General features: G+C 61.0%; 1 protein-coding gene across 1 annotated transcript in view; it reads right to left on the bottom strand.

Annotated features, from left to right (window-relative positions):
* LOC137456106 (hydrocephalus-inducing protein homolog) overlaps positions 1 to 19,110 on the bottom strand; it is a 67,120-nt gene that overhangs the window by 33,835 nt on the left and 14,175 nt on the right. Inside the window, exons 12-23 of the mRNA XM_068167411.1 lie at positions 18,606 to 18,841; positions 17,716 to 17,816; positions 16,843 to 16,978; positions 14,687 to 14,851; positions 11,845 to 12,083; positions 9,880 to 9,949; positions 7,216 to 7,359; positions 6,206 to 6,349; positions 4,820 to 5,133; positions 3,326 to 3,497; positions 1,836 to 2,045; positions 884 to 1,021 (exon numbers count right to left, since the gene is read on the bottom strand). Of these exons, the coding sequence (XP_068023512.1) occupies positions 884 to 1,021; positions 1,836 to 2,045; positions 3,326 to 3,497; positions 4,820 to 5,133; positions 6,206 to 6,349; positions 7,216 to 7,359; positions 9,880 to 9,949; positions 11,845 to 12,083; positions 14,687 to 14,851; positions 16,843 to 16,978; positions 17,716 to 17,816; positions 18,606 to 18,841 (2,069 nt within the window). The remainder of the gene's footprint in view (positions 1 to 883; positions 1,022 to 1,835; positions 2,046 to 3,325; positions 3,498 to 4,819; positions 5,134 to 6,205; positions 6,350 to 7,215; positions 7,360 to 9,879; positions 9,950 to 11,844; positions 12,084 to 14,686; positions 14,852 to 16,842; positions 16,979 to 17,715; positions 17,817 to 18,605; positions 18,842 to 19,110) is intronic.

Genomic DNA, 19,110 nt, shown 5'->3' with positions numbered 1-19,110 from the left:
CTCTGTCTTGTCTTCTCCAGGCTACAAAGCCCCAAGCCCCTCAGCCTTTCTTCACCAGACAGATGTTCCAGTCCCCTCAGAGCCCTTGGCTGGACCCTCTCAAGCAGCTCCCTCAGGTCCTGACCAGCTCCTGCCCCCTGGGGACCACCACTCACTACAGAAGCTCCAGCCAGCCTCTGTGCCAGCAGCTCCTTCAGGCCTGCAGTGAGCAGGGACAGCTGCAGCTAGGGCAGGCTGCTGGGATGCTGCAAACTCCTCTCTGCACTGCTCCAGCCCTGCTCAGCCCTGGCCCCCTCACTGCCCCCCCCAGCTGCTGCAGAGGAGCAGAGCTGGAGGGGTGAAGGAGCAGGGAAGGGCTGCTCCAGCTCCTGGCACAGGAGCTTCATGGCCAGGCAAGAGCCAGGCAGTCTCCTGGGCAGCCCTGGCAGGGGCAGGCAGGGCAGTTCCTGTCTGCTCCCACAGGAGGTGACCCAGGACAAGAGCAAATGCTCTCAGGCTGTGCCAGGGGAGGGGGAGGTTGGCCATCAGGCACAATTTCTTCCCCACAAGGGCTGTGAAGGCCTGGCCCAGGCTGCCCAGGGCAGCAGGCAGTCCCCAGCCCCGGAGGCACTGAAAAGCTGTGGAGATGTGGTGCCAAGGGCCAGGGTTTGGGGCTGGCCTGGCAGTGCTGAGCTCCCAGCTGGCCTTGAGGATCTGAAAGGGCTCTTCCAAGCCCAAGGATCCTGTGATTGCATCCCCTCAGCAGAGACAGCTCCCAGCCCTGCCTGCTGCTGGGACAGTTCCCTCCTGCTCTTCTCTTTCTCCCCGGTTTTCCCCTCCAAGCCCAGCCAGGGCAGGCTGGCACAGGGCCAGGGTCAGGCCCTTGTGCTGCCCCCATCCTCACCGTGCTGGGCACCACCAGGGGCACAGCGGGCAGGGGGCTGCGGGCAGTGCCCGTGCCAGGGCTCAGCACCACGAAGGGGAAGGGCAGCTTCCCACAGTTCTGCAGGGTCAGCTCCACCTCTGTGACCACGTCCCACAGCTGCAGAGAGGAGAGAGGAGTGGGCAGTTAGAGACAGGCCTGGCACTGGGCATCTCCTGCAGCTGGCACTGGGGAAGGAGCCAAGGGAGGCAGTGCAGCAGAGCAGCAGAGCAGAGCTGGACACTTGGCTCCCAGCTTCACCTGGGCACCCCCAGCCCCAAGGGACCTCTTGGCCCTGCACAGCAGCTGAGCTTTGGGGCACCCTGCAGAGGCACAGCACCAAGCACCCAGAGATCAGGCATGGAAGCAGAGAGGAGCTGAGCTCTCTGCACCTGGAGGGGGCCTCAAAGCCTTGGCTGCAGCAAAGCAGCTGGCATCAACACATGGCAGAGGCAAAGGCACCTGCAGAGCTGGCAGGGACACAGGGCAGACAGAGCACCAAGCACAGGGCCAACAGCTGGAAACAGCTGGGGGGGAACTGAAAAGGGAAGTGGGGGTGACTCTGGGACATTCCCCCCAGGATGGGGACTGGCAAGCCCAAGAGGGCTTCCTCTTGGCTTTCTGTTGCTGATGAGCCAAGAGCATTACAGCAGCCTCTTCCTGCAGCTCAGGCTTGAGCAGCAGCTCAGCAGCTGCTGGCTGGAGAACACAGCCCTCTGGAGGGCAGCGCTGGCCTCCTGCCCACCCCAGGAGGCACCTCCAGGTGCCTTGGAGAGGAGGACTTCCCAGCTGAGGTGGGGGTGGAGCTTGGCAGCAGGAGGCAGCACTCCAAGGTGGTGCTGCCAAGCCCTGGAGCCAGCACAGCAGCTGGCCCTAGCCCCAGGCAGGCAGCCCCCAGCAGCCAGGGCTGCAGGCAAGGAGAAGCCTGCGCTACCTGCAGCCCCACGTCCAGCTCTGTGGTGTCCAGGAGGTAGCTGATGAGTGAGGCCTCCCCACGCAGCCTGAGCTCGTAGCTGGGGCCTCCCTGCACCCTGCAGAGAGCCCTGGCACAGGCCACAGTGTTAGGGTGGCCAAAGAAGCTGAAGGTGACCTGCTGGCTCTGGCCCGGCTGCAGCAGCCCATGCAGCGGCAGCACATCGAACACCTGGGGAGGGAGGAGAGGTGGAGAGGCTGAGCAGGGAGAGGGAGGCAGGAGAGCAGCCCTGGCCTGGGGCAAAGGGAGAGCTTCCACAGCACCTCCCAGCTCCACAGCACTGGACAGCAGCAGCAGCTGCAAAGCAAGCCCCAAGGGCTGCAGTGAGCAAGTGGCTGCTCTGGGGGAGAGCACTCTGCTGCAGGCTCCAGCACCTCATCAAGCCAGGGGCAGCTGAGATGGGAGCTGGGAGCAAATCAAGTCTGGCTGTGCCCATGGCATCTGCTGAGTGTGGCTCCAAGCCCAGCCACAGATGAGGCCTGGGCTCCAGCTTCACTTCCTACACCCAAGCCTGCAGGAGCAAGCTGAGAGGCCTGGCAGAAACTTTGAGGGGGCATTTTGCACCCTTCTGCCAGTCCAGCTCTGCTCCCTCCTGCCCAAAGAACATGTTGAGAGCCTCCTGCCTGGACAGCTTAGGGTCTCCAGGAGCAAACCAGGAACAGAGCTGCCAGTCAGACTCCCAAAGAGGCAAAGGACAACTGAGGAAGTGCTTGGCCCAGCTCTCCAGTGGTGCTTTGGTTTCATCCTGTGCACTCATGGCTGCTGCAGAGCTGAGGATCTCCCCCAGGCCATTATTCCCAGGACACCTTCCTGAAGAAGGCAGCTGAGATGCTTTCCTGCCTGGCAGCAGTTGGGAGCTCATCTGTAACCTCAGAGGTGCCACCTTGCCAGAGGAGCCTTGGCTCTGGCCTTCTGAGGCCTGTTTCTGAGAGAGGCTTCTGGGATTGCTCCTCCAGCTCCAGAGGCTCTGCTGCTTCAGGCAGCTGCAGTGCTTGGTGCTGGGGCCTGGCCACCAGCAGGCTCTGCAGGAATGGTGCTGGGACATCCTTGGGCCTAAGCAGAGCTCCATCTCCCTGAGAGATGAAGCACCAGGCAGGGCTGAGTCTTCTGTGTCAGTGCCCCTCCTGCCCCCTGCCAGCTCCCTGGCTGGCTCTGCAATCCCAGCCCTTGGCTGAGGCTGGGAGGGGCAAAGGAGTGGGGCTGAGCAGCTGGCCCATGGGGCTGAGGGCTTGGCTTGGCACAGAAGGAAGCTCAAAGCCTTCCCAGCAGCAAGCCTCATTCCACCCTGCAGAGCAGCCCAAAGGCAGGAGCCCTGTGTCCAGCTGCCAGCTGCTGCCCCTCCTGCTCTCAGGGCAGTGGCTGCAGGGCTGTGAGAAGGGAGGGTGGCAGCAGCAGGGCTCTGCTGGCAAACTGGGAGGCAGGAGGAGCAGCAGGTGTCCCAGAAAATCTACCTCTGCCTCCAGGGAGTCCTTGGCATCTGCTGGCTCCTGGGCAGGATCCCCAGCTGCTCCCAGGGCCTGGGCTGGCTCCTCCACACCCCCAGCCCTGGAGCTGCTCCCTGCAGAGGCCCAAGGCTGCCAGCAGGCTCCCTCCTCCTGCACTGCCTGGGCTGGGAGGCTGCACCTGGAACAGAACAGCCCTGTGAGCAGGGACTGCAGGGGCAGGCAGGGGAGACTGCCCCAGCAGCTCCCCCCTGGGCTCTGCTGCTCTGAGCTCAGCAAGGGCTCCGCCCCAGCAGCAGAACTCAAAGAGAGAGAGTCAGAGCAGATGGAAGGAAGACATTTGTGGTGCTGAGAACAGTGAGCCACTGGCCCAGGCTGCCTGAGGAGGGGGCAGATGCCCCATCCCTGGCACCACTCCAGGGCAGGTGAAGGTGGAACAAAAAGAAGCTACCAGGCAGCTTGCAATCAGGAACTGCCTGAGCCCTCAACCTGTCCCTGCAGCAGCCCTGGGAGCTGGGGCTTTGTCTCTAAAGAGGCAAGGTGAGAGCAGGGGCTGAGAGCCCTGGGGCTGTGGAGCCTGGGGCAGGGCAGCCCCAGAGGGGATCTGCTCAACACTCAGCCAGAGCTAAAGGCTGGGGGGCAAGAGGACACCTGTGCTTTGGCAGCAGCAGAGCAGCTGTGCTTGGGGGGACAGAGGAGTGGCCTCTGCTTGCCTGAAGGGGGAGGCTCTTGGAGCAGGGGCTGGCTGCCAGGCAGGCTTCACCTCTGAGGTGCCAATCCAGCACCTTCCCATCAAGGAAGTTTCTCCTCCAGCTCAGATGGAAGCTCCAGGCTTCAGCAGGCCCTTGTCCTGTCACTGGACACCACTACTAAGAGCCCAGCACCATCCTCTTGCCCCATCCTCTTGCCCCCAACCTTGTATCTCTTGCTGAGCATTGATCAGATCCTCTGGGGCTGCTCTTCTCCAGGCTCTCAGCCCCAGGGCTCTCAGCCTTTCCTCCTCAGAGAGCTGCTCCAGGCCCCCTCCAGCATCTTTGGAGCCTCCCTGGGACTCTCTGCAGTAGCTCCCTGGCTCTCCTGAGCTGGGGAGCCAGCACTGGACACACTGTTGTGGGGGCAGTGGAGGTTCTTAGTACTGAACTGACAACAGCTGGGGCTGGCAGGGAAGGCAGAGAGCTCCCAACTTGTATCTGCTTGTCCCAGGGCCCGAGCAGGGCTTTGGAGCTCCAGGGACAAAGCAGGACTCCGAGGTCATGGGCTGCAGGAAAAGTGTTGGCCATGTCTTCTAGTCTTGGCTGGGCTGCAGAACAGTCCCCTGCCCATCCCCAGAGTGCTGGAGGACACCTGAGCACCCAGCCTGGCCACAGCTGGAGGGCTTGTTCCTGCCAGGCCAAGGGGAAAGCAGTTGGCCAGAGCCCAGGGAAACCACCTTGGTCTCTGCAAAGCACAAGCAGGACAGCAGGAAGCAGAAGAGCTGCAAGGAGAGGGCAGAGGTGGCCATACCTCAGCTGGCTGCCCTGGCTGGCTGGCAGCAGCTGCCAGCAGTAGGAGACAGGCAGCTGGCTGCAGTTGGTCATCTCCAGGCTCTGCACAGCTCCAGTGTCATTCAGGATGCAGCCAAAGTCCACAGCCATGCTCTGGAAGTGCAGGCTGGGGCAGCAGACTTCTCCCCGCAGCAGGACCTGCTCCTCATGAGGGTGCTCCAGGAACTGGATCCTCAGAGCCTGCTCCACTTGCCAGGAGTGCAAACCCTCTTCATGAGCAGGGTTAAAGCTGATGCAGAGGGGAAGCTCCTGCCCTGCCTCCAGCTTCATGGGCTGCAAGGAGAGGAAGAGCATCCAGCACCCGTGGGATGCCATCCCCAGGGCTCACAACCATGGCAGTGCCCCAAGTGTGGCCCCAGCAGGGCCTGCCTGTGCCAGCCCCACCCCACTGCTGGCCCAGCCCAGCTCAGGCTTCTGCAGAGGCACCAAAGCCCCCCCCAGAGCAGCACCCTGGCAGGCCAAGGCCGTTTGCACTCTCTGCTCCTCCCAGCACTGCAGCCTGGGCCTGGCAGGGCTGAGCACCGGCACAGAAGCACAGAAGGTTAGGACTTGGAAGGGGCCTCCAAAGGTCATCAGTCCAACCCCCCTGCCAGGGCTGCACAGGAGTGGTGCCCATGCCCACATCACCACGTGCCTGGCAGAGCCTGTGCCCAGCACCTGCCGCTGGCACAGGGGGCAGGCAGTGGCTGGAGGAGCACCCTCAGCCTTCTCAAAGGCAGGGCTGCCCTTGAAGGCAGCAAGCTGCTCCTGAGGAGCAGACAGACAGCTGAGGAGGGCTGCTGGGATGGCTTCCAGGAGACAGCTTCACTAGATGGCTTGCCCACAAGTTGTTTGATCCCTTCTCTTCATCTCCTAGAGCCAGGACTCTGAAGGAGGTTGGAGCAAGGAGCAAGCAAGGAACAAGCCACAGGGCAAGAGGAAAGGGCCTCAAGCTGCCCCTGGGGAGGGTTAGGTTGGACAGGAGGAACAATTTCTTCCTCACAAGGGCTGTCAAGGCCTAGCCCAGGCCTGCCCAGGGCAGTGGGGAGTCCCCATCCCTGGAGGGAGTGCAAAGGCATGGAGATCTGCTGCTGAGGGCCATGATCTAGCAGTGAGCTGGCAGTGAGAAGCTCACAGTTGGCCTTGATGATCTGAAAGGTCTCTTCCAGCCCAAACCATCCCATGGCTCTCTTCCCCATCCAGATGATGCCTTGTTTCCTCCAGCAACTCATTTCCACCCTGGTTCAGCTCAGGCTCACTGCTGGCTCTGCAGAAGCTTCTCTCCTGGAGGCCCTCCCAGCAGGAGCACACCACCACACTGCTCCCTCTTCACACTCCAGCAGCAGCAAGGCCCAGGGCTGCTCACCTGAGCATCTGCAGGCAGGGGCTGCTGCTCCACATCACAGAGAGAGAAGGGCTGCCCTAAGGCCAGGACCATGCTGAGGGGCAGGGGGCAGATGTTCTTCAAAGCCAGAGGCTGGGCCAGAGGAGTTAGGACATCCCCTGCTTGCTGCAAGCACAGGAGAGAAGCATCACTCACCCCCAAGTGCCCAGGGCCCTCCTTCCCCACCCGCTGCCTTTCCAAAGCCTTCAGCCCCCAGAGCTCCCAACAGCTCCTCTGGACTCTTTGGATAGGTTTCTCCCCTTCTGGAAGGGCTTTCTCCAAGCACAGCAGATGCTGCTGCTGGCTGCAAACCACAGCATTGCCCAGGGGGAACAGCCTCAGGAATGTGCAGGGAACAGGCCCCTGAGAGGAGGCAGCTGCTGCTAAGAGATCCAGCCCATCTGATTGCAGTGGCCTGTCCTCTCCTGGGGACAGCAGCACAAGAGGAGTTGCAGTCACCTACACTCATGCCTCTAGGAGCCTCCTAAGGCCAGGGGTGCTGGGCAGAGGAGACAAGCAAGCAGGATGCAGCAGAGAGCCTGCAGGAGCCTAAGGCTGGCTTTGAGTATGCACAGCCAGCCAGCAACCTCCAGGCTCCTGCTGCCCCTGCTACAGTGCCAAGATGCTCAGGGGCCTGGAGCAGCTCTGGGAGGAGCTGAGAGCCCTGGGGCTCTTGATCCTGGAGAAGAGCAGCCCCAGAGGGGATCTGATCAGTGCTCAGCAAGAGCTAAAGGGTGGGGGACAAGAGCTTGGGGCCACTCTCCTCAGTGGTGCCACACCAACAAGAGCAAAGCAGTGCTGCTGAGGCTGTTGCCAGCCCCAGGGCAGCAAAGAATGAGCTCAGTGCTAACAGCAAAAGCTTGGTCCTGCTGCAGTCAACAGCCAAAGCCCTGGGGACTCAGAGCAGCTCTCTTCCCTCCTCCTTTGAAGCCAAGCACAGCCACAGCTTCCAGCCAGCAGGTCCAGGGCCAGGATGCCAGCCAGACACTCACCTTCTCCACCTGGAAAGTGATTGCTGTGGAGGACATCTGCAGGGCAGGAGCAATGAATTGGCAGCTGAGCTCCACCTGCAGGATCTGGGTGCTCCTGGCCTCGCTGCCCACCGCGGCCTGGCACAGCAGCTGCTCCCTCACCGCCTGCAGGAGAAGCCACAGGGCACATGGGGGCTGCCAGCAGGGTGGCCAGAGGACAGCCTGCATCTGCCAGCCACCAGCCACGGCCCTGCCACTGCCCCCCTCACTGCTGGTTTCCCCTTGCCCTCCACAGCTTGTGCTGCATCCCCTTTCTCCTGCACTCCAGTGGCCATCAGGCTGCAGCCAACAGCCACAAACAGCTCTGGGGAGGCTTGTGCTGCCAGGGACAATCCCTGCCCCAAAGGGTTCTTCCTTTGATGTGCCCCAGTGCTGAGCACAGTGCTACAGAAAGCTGGAGGAGCTGATGGAATGAAGATGGAGATGGAACTGGGCAGAAAAACAGGAGACAGAAAGGCCAAGGGCAGTCAGCTCTGCCTTGGAAGCTCAGTGGAAATGATTCCTGAGGAGGAACAACCCCTGCCCCAGCACAGCTGAGGCCTTGGCCTGCTGGGAGCTTGCAGCTCTGCAGACAGGGACCTGGGAGTGCTGCTGGAGAGCAAGTTGCCCACGAGCCAGCAAGCTGCCCTTGTGTCCAAGAAGGCCAAGAGGATTCCTCAAGGAGACTGTGGCCAGCAGGCTCTCCTCCCCCTCCATCCTGCCCTGCTGAGGCCACAGCTGGGTCCAGTTTGGGGCTGCCCAGTTCAAAGTAGTCAGGGAACTACTGAAGAGAGCCCAGCGAAGACTACAAAGATGCTGAGGAGCCTGGAGCACCTCTCTGAGGAGGAAAGGCTGAGACCTGGAGCTGCTGAGCCTGGAGCATCACAGAATCACACAGAAGCACAGAAGGCTCTGAGCTGGAAGGGACCTCCAAAGGTCTTCTAGTCCAACCCCCTCAAAAAGAAGAGCAGCCCCAGAGCAGATCTTCTTCATGCTCAGCAAGAGCTAAAGGGTGAGGGGCAAGAGGATGGAGGTACCTGGCCAACCTGCTGTGGGGGACCCTGCTGTAGCAGGGGGATTGGGCTGGCTGATCCCCAGAGGTCCCTTCCAACCTCCCCCATGCTGGGATTCTGTGACCCACAGGAACCCCCCCACAGGCAGATGCCTTCAGGTCAAGGAGGGATCACTCCCCACTAGGATGCCTCCTGCCTTCCTTCCCAGAGCTGCTTTGAAAAGAGACCTCCCCAGGACAGAGCTGCCTTGCATGTCCCAGCAAAGTCCTCTCTCAAGCTGGATGGGCTCACAGCCAAGCCTTGCTCTGGACAGCTCCTGGGATCACTTCTCCACTGCTGGCTCTTTCCTCTGCTACAGCACCACAACCCAACTCCTCCCAGAGCTCTTGGCTCTGACTGCAGGGCCAGGCAGGCACAGCTGGCTGCACAGAGCCCCTGCCAGCTTTCCAGGGAGACATTCTCACCACTGCACTCAACAGCTTGGTGCCTTTTGCTCCTCCTCAGCAAAACCTTTGGGCTCAGAACTGCATGGGGACAGCCCCAATACAGCCACCCAAGTGAGCAACGAAGTCTTCTTCAAGCCACTCTTGAGGCAAGCCTTTAGAACACCCTTCAAAACATGAACATCAGCTCTAGAGCTGTTCCACAGAGAATCATCTCATGGCTTGCCTTGGCTTGGCAGGGACCATTCAAGGTCATCCAGTCCAAGCCCTCTCCACTTCAACCTCTGTGCTGCTGGAGCTCAGCAGTGCACATCAGGCTGCAGCTCCTCTGCAGAGCTGCATTCCCCTGGCAGAAGGCTCCAGGCAGGAGGAGGCCCAGCGACCCATCCAAGGGTGCTGGCAAGACCTGGCTGCCCTTGGCACAGCAGGGCTGGCTGGGAGCCTGGGGCAAGTGTCACTGTTCCCAGGAAAGCAAGTTAAGCTGCCAGTTGCAGTGGTGCCATGGGGATGAACATCCCTGATCAGCAGAGCTGGCACTGGGCTCCTTCCTCTCCTCCAGCACTTGGTGCCAGACAAGGCCTCTGCCCATCTTTGTCTGCAGAGGAGAAATGCTGCAGCTCCAGCCACTGCCTGCCCTGCTGGCTTCCCCCAGACACAGGAAACCTGCCCTCCTGCCTTCCTTTCTGCCTCTGCTCCCAGGCTGTGAGTCACTTCTTCTCTCTGCCCTTCCCTCCTGCCTCAGCACCTGGCACCTTGGCACCTGCCACAGCAGCAGCTGCCTTCAGCCCCTGCTTTGGTAGCAGCAAGTGCTGCAGGATGGAACACAGAGCAGCCCCAGCCACTGATGGTGGCCAGCAAGGAAAGCAGAGGACTCTGCCAGGGGGAACCTGTGGCCTTCAAACACTCTCTTGCTCACATTCTCAGGCCAGTGCCAGGGGGCTGCAGGACAAGTCCCAGGGGAGGTGATCTGATGGGGAAGGCTCAGCCCTTGTGAGGGACCTCACCTGGGGAGTGCTGGAGAAGCCTTCCAGCATCACCTCCATCGTTTGGCCTGGCCTCAGCTCCATCCTCTTGGGCCGAAGCTGAAACACAGGGCAGGCAGCAGGGGGGCCCTGGGAGGAAGCTTTGCCCTTGGTGCTGCTGAGGGAAGGCAGCCAACGGCGCTGGCCAGGCAGGGAGCAACCTCCCACGGTCCAGCGGAGCCGCTGGGTGCGGCGGCCTCGGTTGGTGACCCTGAAGCTGTAACAGCAGGGAGCCAGGCTGCAAGAGGAGCAGAGATGGAAAAGATCAGGAGAGCTGCTACTGCCCAGCACTCACCCAGCTGCTGCTGCTGCTGTCTGACCACACAGCTGGCAATGGAACCACCTCTGAACTGCTGACCTAGCTCAAACCTTCAGCGGGAGCCAGCCCTTGCCTACCCCTGAGCTTCTCCCCACCCAGCAGCAGCTCTGGTTGTGCCCAGCCAGGGAAAGCTTCCTGAAGCACATCCTCTCAGCTGCTGTGGGCAGAGCAGCACCAGCCCCTGCTGCTTCACATTCAGCAGAGTTTTAGCAAAGGGCTGCCTGAGGGTCAGGCTGGATCAGACCCTGAGCTGGCCTGACCTGGCTGCAAGCCCCTATGACAAGAGGGATCTGGAGGTGCTGGAAGGTGTCCAGGGAAGGGCCACGAGGATGAGCAGAGGGCTGGAGCACCTCTCCTATGGGGACAGACTGAAGGAGTTGGGGCTGTTCAGTCTGCAGAAGAGAAGGCTCCCAGGTGACCTCATTGTGGCCTTCCAGGATCTGAAAGGGGCTACAGGAAGGCTGGGGAGGGACTGCTCAGGATCTCAGGCAGTGCTAGGACTAGGGGGAATGGAATGAAGCTGGAGGTGGGGAGATTGAGGCTGGAGGTGAGGAGGAAGTTCTTCCCCATGAGAGTGGTGAAGCCCTGGAATGGGTTGTGCAGGGAGGTGGTTGGGGCCCTGTCCCTGGAGGTGTTTAAGGCCAGGCTGGATGAGGCTCTGGCCAGGCTGATCTAGTGTGGGGTGTCCCTGCCCATGGCAGGGGGTTGGAACTGGATGATCCCTGTGGTCCTTTCCAACCCTGACTGATCCTGTGATACTAAGCAGATGGAGGAACAGCTTCAGGCCACTGCAGCTTCCCCTGGGCAGCTGCTGCCTCAGTTGGCTTCCTCTGCAGATGCCAGCGGGGAGCTGCAGGGTGTGGACTCCTCAGGGCCCGCCCGTGGCAGGAGGGTTGGAACCAGATGATCCCTTCCAAACCAAACCATTCTAGGATCCTATCTGGTGGTCAGGGCACCACTGGCTTCGCTGGTGGGGGGCCCTGGCATCCCTTTCATGCCTCCATCCTTTAGGAAGCATCCAGCCCTCATCAGCCTCTGCTGACCAGAGCAGCTGGGCTTGTGTTTGAGACAGAGCACTGAGCCTAAGAACATGGATCAGCAGGAGTGTGGCTGAGAGGAGCAGGGCAGCCAGCCCAGCTCTGGCTGCTGAGGAAACAGAGCCACAGCCAGAGATGAACAACCAGAGCCAGACAGAAACCCAAGGGAATGTCCCATGGGAATGGAAGTTCCTTCCTGGAAAGAAAGCCCAAGTGCAGCTGGGCAGACATGGCCACCCTTTGCTCCAGGAAACCCCTCCAGGGATGGGGACTCCAGCACTGCCCTGGGCAGCCTGGGCCAGGCCTTGTCCCTTAGGGGAAGAATTTGTTCCTCATGTCCAACCTAAACCTCCCCTGGAGCAACCTGAGGCCATCTTCTCTCCTCCTATCCCTTGTTCCTTGGGAGAAGAGCCCAACCCCCACCTGGCTCCAGCCTCCTTCCAGGCTCTTGTAGACAGCACTGAGGTCTCCCCTCAGCCTCCTCTTCACCCCCAGTTCCCTCAGCTGCTCCTCCCCAGCCCTGTTCTCCAGAGCCTTCCCCAGCTTTCTTGCCCTTCCCTGGACACGCTCCAGCCCCTCACTGCCCTTCCTGGAGCGAGGAGCCCAAACCTGAGCCCAGGGCTCCGACTGTATCCTCAGCGGTGCCCAGCACAGGGCACAAGCCCTGCCCTGCTCCTGCTGGGCTTCAGCCTGAAGAAGCCCTGGGGCTGCCCTGGAAGAGCCAGGAGCTTCTCCTGGCTGAGCCCCCGGCAGCAGCAGGAGCTGAGGGACACCTACCTGAAGCGAGTGCCCAGGCTGAGCTGCGGAGCCAAGGGCCTGTCGAGGACGATGGTGCTGCCGACGCCGAGCGCCCGCACGGGGATGCCGTAGCCACGGCTGTGCTCCACCAGCAGCTGCACCTCGGCCTGGAACTGCCCCGTGTCGTCCAGCTGGGCTGTGACAGACACAGACACCTGGCCCTCGGGGGGGATCACTCCTCGGCTGGGCTCAACCCTCCAGCACCAGCCTCTGCCAGACTGCAAGACAAGGCAGAGCCCAGCTGAGGCCAGGAGCCACAGCCCTCGGTCTCTTGTGGGCTGGAGGAGCAAGGATGTGAGGGCAACAAACCAGAAGGGCTTCCTTTGCCTGCAGCTGAGCTAGGGGGGCTGCAAGCAGCACCTCTGCAGGAGCTGACACCCCCCCTGTGCCACCCTCCTCTCACAGACTCCCCTCATTAGCCACCACCTCACCAGCCCCAGAGACACTCGGCCTCAAGAGAAGGTTGTTTCCTCCTCCAGCCTCCTTGCAGGGAGTGCTCCCTGGCCAGCAGGACATGCACTGGCATGCAGATCTGCAGCTCCCAAGGCTCCAGCGTGGGGGCAGTGGGACATGCTCCACATTTCAGGGCTGTGCTTGGGACAAGAGGCCCTGCTCAGCCCAAACCCTGCAGCATCCCTGGAGAGGTTTTGCCCTTTGGAACAGGAGGCAGCAATGTGCTGGCAGGCTGGGCACGAGCCAAGCACATTGCATTGGGCAGGAGCCAGGGGAAGGCAGCTGGAGTTTCCAGCCTGGCAGCACTGAGCTCTCACAGGACAGCTGCTAGAAATCTCCCTCTTGGAGTTTCCAACTAGCCCTCTTGGCCTCTCACTACAAGTCCTAGTCAACAGTCTGTCCCCAGCTTTCTTAGAGGCCTCTTGAAGTACTGACAAGCTGCAAGAAGTTGACTTTCCTCCAGCAAATCCCAGGGAGAAGATCAGAGAGTCACAGAATGCTTTGGCATGGAAGGGACCTTCAACTAGTTCCAAGCCCCTGACCTGGGCAGGGACAGCTTCAACTAAAGCAGCTTGCTCAAAGCCCTGTCCTCAGTTCAAAGCTGAAGGACCTGGCATTGCTCAGCCTGGAGAAAAGGAGGCTGAGGGGAGACCTTCTGGCTCTCTACACCTCCCTGAAAGGAGGCTGGAGCCAGGTGGGGTTCAGTCTCTCCTCCCAGGTACAAGCGACAGGACAAGAGGCAATGGCCTCCAGTTGCACCAGGGCAGGTTGAGGGTGGCCATGAGCAACAATTCCTTCCCTTGAGGGCTGCCAAGGCCTGGCCCAGGCTGCCCTAGGCAGGGGTAGAGTCCCCATCCCTGGAGGGATTTCAAAGCCTTGGAGCTGTGGTGCTGAGGGCCACGGTTCAGTGCTGAGCTGGCAGTGCTGGGCTGAGGCTTGGCCTGGAGGATCTGAAAGGTCTTTTCCAACCCAAGGCATTCTGTGATCCCAGAGCTCCAAAGCCATGACTCTCACAGCCAGAGACCTTCCACAAAGGAAAGGGAGAGCTTGGCAACAGGCTCCAGGCTCACTGCTGCTCAAACATCTCCTCAAGCTCTGGGCTCCTGAGGGCTGCCCCAGCTGAACCTGCCCCCACAGCCAGGCTCCTCTGGCCACCTGGGGGTGGAAGATCTTGCTTGCTCTCTCAGGCAGCCAGCTGGAAAGGCTCCAGAGGAGAACTGAGCCCCGGGTGGCCACAGAGCAGCCATTGCCACTGGAAGCCTCTCCAGATACTCACCACCTCTGCCTGGAAGGCTGCAGGGATGGGGCTCTGATTGCAGAGCTGCAGACACCGGGAGGCCTCCTGCAGAACTTGGATGCTGCCAAAATCGAGCTGGCTGGGCTGCACAGAGACAACTGGGCCCTCTCCAGTGCTCACCAAAGAGACCTTCTGCTCCAGGGAGGAGAGAGGAAAAACACCATGGGGAAAGCTGGCAAGGGTCAGACAGCTCTGAGGCTGCTCCTGGATGGGGGAGAGCTCTGCCTGCTGGAAGTTGGCAGTGTTGGAAGCCTGAAGCAGGAGGCCTGCAGCAAGGGTGGGCTCTGGAGGGACCCCAGCTGAAAGCCACAAGCTGCTGTTGTCAGGGGGAAAGAAAGCAGCCTGCCCAGGCTGCAGTCTCTCCAGCAGCTCTCCTTCCTCTGCCCTGTGCCTGCTCCCAGCCCTGCTGCTGCTCAGCCTTGCCCCAAACCACTCTCCCTGGCTTCTGCTGCTGCACAGCCAGGCTTGGGCAGCAGCTTTTGGAACACTCCCAAAGCTCCCCCTTGACCAGCAGCCCTAGCTGGCACCAAGCTGGCTCTGCAGAGGAGAGATCATGGAAGCTGCTGCTCTGCTTTGTGCTCTGGGGTAATCCTGGCACCACCTGAGGAACAGAGCTGATGGCAGCACTCCAGCAGCCTTTTGGTCTCTTGAGCCAAAGCAGTGTTCTTGCAGAAGCAGCAAAGAGCACTGGAGGTGGCACCTGGATGCCTTTGCTGCAGCACCTTCTCACTCATTCCAGAGCCAGCCTTTGCTTCAGCAGCACTCTGGGCTGTCCCTGGCTGCTCCTCCCCAAGACCCCCAAGGAAGCAGCAGTTGCTGCTCCTCTCCTAAGAGCAGAGGAGGAGAGCCAGGGACAGTGCTGGCTCCTTCCCCCATCTGCCCTGTCCCCAGTGCACTGCTGTGGCACACACTCTGATCACCCTCCCAGAGGGCACCACGCTGCCTCTCCTCTCCCCCTCACCCAGTGCCAGGGATCCCTGTGGTACAAGCCCCCTTTGCCCTGCAAGAAGCCCTGTACACCTCAGGCTCCAGCAAGCCCTGTGGCACGGAGCAGGCCCCTCCAGCACTCACCAGGGGGTGTCCTGCACGCCCAAAGACGGCCACACGGGCAGGAGTGTGCTGCTCTCCTGGCACCTGGGCCTCCAGGCTCAGTGGCACCTCCACGGAGCTGTGAGGCTGAATGATCCCACAGGGCACGGGGCTGGAGTACAGCACAGCAGCATCCTCCTGGTGCTTCTGGAAGGGGCAGGGGCAGAGAAGGGGCTGGGCTGAAAGGGATCTTTCAAGCTCCTCCAGTCCAAGCCCCCTGCACTGAGCAGGGACAGCTGCAACTGGAGCAGACTGCTCAGCACCCCTGACAGCCTGGCCTGGAAAGGTTCCAGGGAGGGGCATCTCTCACCTCCCTGGGCACCCTGGGCAGGCTCTCACCCCCTTCAGAGTGAAAAAATGTCTTCCTCTTATCCAGTCTCCATCTCCCTCTCTTAGTTCAAGCCATCCCCTCTCCCAACAGGCTCTGAAAAGCCACCAGAAGCTCTCCCTGGAGCCTTCTCCTCTCCAGGCTCAACAGCCCCAACTCTCCCAGCCTGGCCTCACAGCAGAGGGCTTCCAGGCCTCCCAGCATTGCTGTGGCCTCCTCCAGCCGGTCCCTGAATGTGCTGAGATCTCCAGAGCTGCCCCAGCACTGCAGGGGGGGGTCTCAGCAGAGGGGCAGAACCTCCTCCCTGCCCCTGCTGCCCACTGCTGGGGACCAGCCCAGGGCACAGCTGGCTCTGGGCTGGTACTGCACAATGCCAGCTCAGGAGCAGCTTGGCAGCCCTCAGTATCCTCAGGGGCTTCTCCATAGGGCTGCTCTCCAGCCTGGGTTGATCCTGGCAATCAAAGGTTACTGCAGAGGGAACTTGTAGAAAAATGTCAACCCTTAAGGTGTCCACAGCAGCAACTCACAAAGAGTTTGAAATCCCTGGCAGGAAGGCACAGAATGAAAGGCAAGACTTGGATGGCCTCAGCATCCTCAGGGGGTCCCAAAGCTGCTGCACTCACAACTCTCCCTGCTTGGGCTGGCAGAGCAGCTTCTCACCACCCTCTGAGTTCTCCTGCATGACAGCACCCCAGAGCCAGAGCGCAAACTGCTTCCCAAAGAGCTGCCTACATTTGTCTCAATTGCTGCCTAAAGTTGATCCTCAGGAAGGTTCCCATTTCCCTGCTTCCTGAGCTTACATTTGGGCAGCTGAGAGAGACTGAATCTTGGCTCTCTTGATGGGACTCAACAAAGGTAAAATCACCTTTGCTGCTTGCCCAGGCAATAGCTGATGTGTATTGGGAGCAGCCACTGGGATGCCTCTCAGGAAGGTGCAGAGATAAGCAGACTGCAGCTGTCCTGGAAAGGGGCAGAGGCCACTGCTATCCCTGCTCTCTGGAACACACACCTCTGAAAAGCTGTTCCACAGATCTGAGCAACTACTGGCTCAGGAGGAGGCCAAGGCAGGAGGAGGGAAAGAGAGGAGGAGGCCAAGGCAGGAGGAGGGAAAGACAGGAGGAGGCCAAGGCAGGAGGAGGCCAAGAGAGGAGAAGGCCAAGGCAGGAGGAGGCCAAGGCAGGGGGAGGCCAAGGCAGGGGGAGGCCAAGGCAGGGGGAGGCCAAGGCAGGAGGAGGCCAAGGCAGGAGGAGGCCAAGGCAGCAGGCAGGACAATGCTGCTCTGAAGGAAAACGGAGAGCATACCAGGAGAGGGAAAATGACAGAGACCCTGGAAGAAGCAGACCAAAAGGAACCCTCTCTCCATGTCCTAAGTTGTGCCTGCTACAACTCATGGAGCTGAAGAGGCTGCTCAGAGGACAGCAATGACCTCTCCTCTACAGCCAAAGCTGCAGCACCCTTCCTCCACAGACCCAAACTGTCTTGGGGGGTGAGGGGGTGCCAATAGAATTCCTCTTCTCTCTCTCCCTATTTTCTCTCTCTCTCCCCTTCTGATCCATCCACTTTATTTGTGTACTACATAGCCTAGCTGTTGCTATTTTGGCCTCCTCTGTGCCTCTAATTTCCTAACACAGGAATATTCACAAGAACTGAGGCTCTTTCCCTCTCCAGACCAAGACAGTGGGTTCCTGTTCCCAGCAAACCTGTAGGATGGACTGGAAAGCATCAAGGTCTCTCTCTCCCAAAGGCCTTTTCTCCCCAGCACAGCCTGGCTGAGCCCTGGGGGCAGGAGGTGGGTGGGGGTGATGCCAACCTGAGGCAGCAGTGCATAGCAGCCTGGCAGGTCGCTGTCGTTCACCAGGGGCAGCAGCTGCTGGGCAGGGAGCTGCAGGTAGCAGCGGCCGAAGGTCACCACGGGCTTGGGCACTCGCAGAGCAGGAACCACACACCTGGGCAGAGAGAGGGCCAGAGGCAATGGAGACACTGGCAGAGGAGAGGCTGCTTGACCCCTCATGTGGCATGGAAGGGAGCAGGACACAGCTGCCTAGAGCAGAGTGGCTGCAAATTGCCACCAGCAGCCTGGCCTGGATCAGCAACCCCGTGGCCAGCAGGAGCAGGGCAGGGATCGGCCCCCTGGGCTCAGCACTGCTGAGGCCACCCCTCACATCCTGGCAGCAGTTTAGGGCCCCTCCAAGAAGGGCCTTGAGGGGCTGGAGCGGGTCCAGAGAAGGGCAACACAGCTGGGGAAGGGTCTGGAGAACAGGGCTGGGCAGGAGCAGAGCTGCTGGGAGCAACTGGCGGCGTTTAGCCTGCAGCAAAGGAGGCAGAGCAGAGCCCTCCTGGCTCTCCACATGTCCCTGAAAGGAGGCTGGAGCCAGCTGGGGCTTGGGCTCTGCTCCCCAGGAACGAGTGACAGCACAAGAGAAATGGCCCCAGGCTGTGCCAGGGGAGGGGCAGTGCCAGGCAGCCATAGAATTGCTGTGTCCTTTAGGAAAAGGCTCAGGGCCAGGCCTGGCCATTCTGGGATGATGCTCCTCCAGGGGGCTGCCTGCAAGCCCTGCTGCTCCCAGCTCTGCCTGGGCAGAACCAGCTCATGATGCAAGGCTCCTCCTGTGGAGCTGGAGCCAGCAAACCACATGCAAGGGGCTGGATGCACCAAGAGACCCTGCAAGGAAAGTGCTGGTACCTGGCTGTGAGGGGCAGTGCCAGCAGCTCCTGGCCCACACCATCCACATCCACCACCAGAGCCAGCTCATACAAGCCCTGGGTGTTGGAGCACAGGGTGACCTGGGGGGAGAGCAAAGCCCCAAACACTTCAGCACCCCCACAGCTGCTGCCTTTCCATTCCCAGGCCATGGGAAGCAAGGGAGGCCTTGGCCCTGGTGCTGCTCCATCTGCAGAGCACAGGCCCTGGCAGCACCACAAGGCTGCTGGCAAGAGCTGCTTGCAGAAGTGCCTGTGGCAGCTCCCAGGCCATGGGTGAGAGGAATGCAGGCCCCAGCAGGCTGCCACTCAGCACTGCATGGCCAGGGAACAGCAGCAGTGCAGGGCAGAGCTGCTGCCTCCAGCAGAACCACTCCAGCTGTGCAGGGGGAAGCTGCTGCAGAAGCTTGGCCCAGCAGAACCTGCTCAGCTCACAGCCACCACAGCTTCTGCAGTCCCCCTGCAGAGCACTGCAGGGAATCCAACTCATCCTGCCCACAGCACAGGAGGAAGAAGAGCAGGCAGAGAAGCTAACTGCTTCCTACAGCCACATCTCTCCCTGCAACAGCCTCCTGCTGCCCTCAGCCTTCCTCTGCCCAGCTGCAGGCCAAGGAATCAGCCTAAGCAGCTCTGAAAGCCTCAGCAGTGGCTTCTGGCCTGGAGCCTGGGGGGCAGGAGCTGCAGCTTCTGCCTGCAGGCTCCAAAGGCTGCTCCAAAGGCAAGTCCCAGAGCAGCACAGCTCCCAACAGCCCAGCCCTGCTGCAGGGCTCTGCCTGGCCTCCCCCTCCCAGCCAGCAGCACTGAAGCCCTCTCCCAGAGCAGGGCAGCCTCAGCCCCAGCTGCTGAAGCCCCTCTGGCCCCACTGCTCCCTACCTGGATGTCCTGGAAGCTCAGGGCAGGGATGGTGCCTCTGCCAGGGCTGATGGTGAACTCACAGGGCCTGAGGCACCTCCTGGCTCTCTTCTTCCAGGAGGGCAGAGAGTTGTCCAGCACCTGGGCAGTGCTGGGCACGCTGGGCTCTGCCACACCGTCCCCGGGCACACGGAGGGTGAAGGCCACAGGCACCAGGGAGGTGTTGGTCAGGCGACAGAACAGGCTGTGAGGGAAGCCTAGGAGAAAGGACACAGCTCTGCACCTCTGCACACAGCTCCTCTGCCTCCTGCAGGCAATCTCCTGACATGCTCAGGCTGCCCTTGGCCTCTGGCTCTCTTCCCTCTGAGCTGCAGCTGCCGCGGAAGCCAAGCAGCTCTGTGCTGGCACTGCTGGGGGACAACAAGTTCCCCATCGGGCAGCCAGGGGCCCTCCTGGCCAAGAAGGCCAAGGCTGCTCTCAGCAGAGGGTGGCCAGCAGGGCACAGCAAGCACCAGGAGCCTGCAGC

This window comes from Melanerpes formicivorus, unplaced genomic scaffold, assembly GCF_026170545.1.
Source record: "Melanerpes formicivorus ecotype bairdi unplaced genomic scaffold, bMelFor1.0.p_v2 SCAF_116, whole genome shotgun sequence".
NCBI classification, from domain to species: Eukaryota; Metazoa; Chordata; class Aves; order Piciformes; family Picidae; genus Melanerpes; species Melanerpes formicivorus.
Note: the sequence above shows the minus strand (reverse complement) of the source record. Positions and strands in the feature narration are given on the sequence as shown.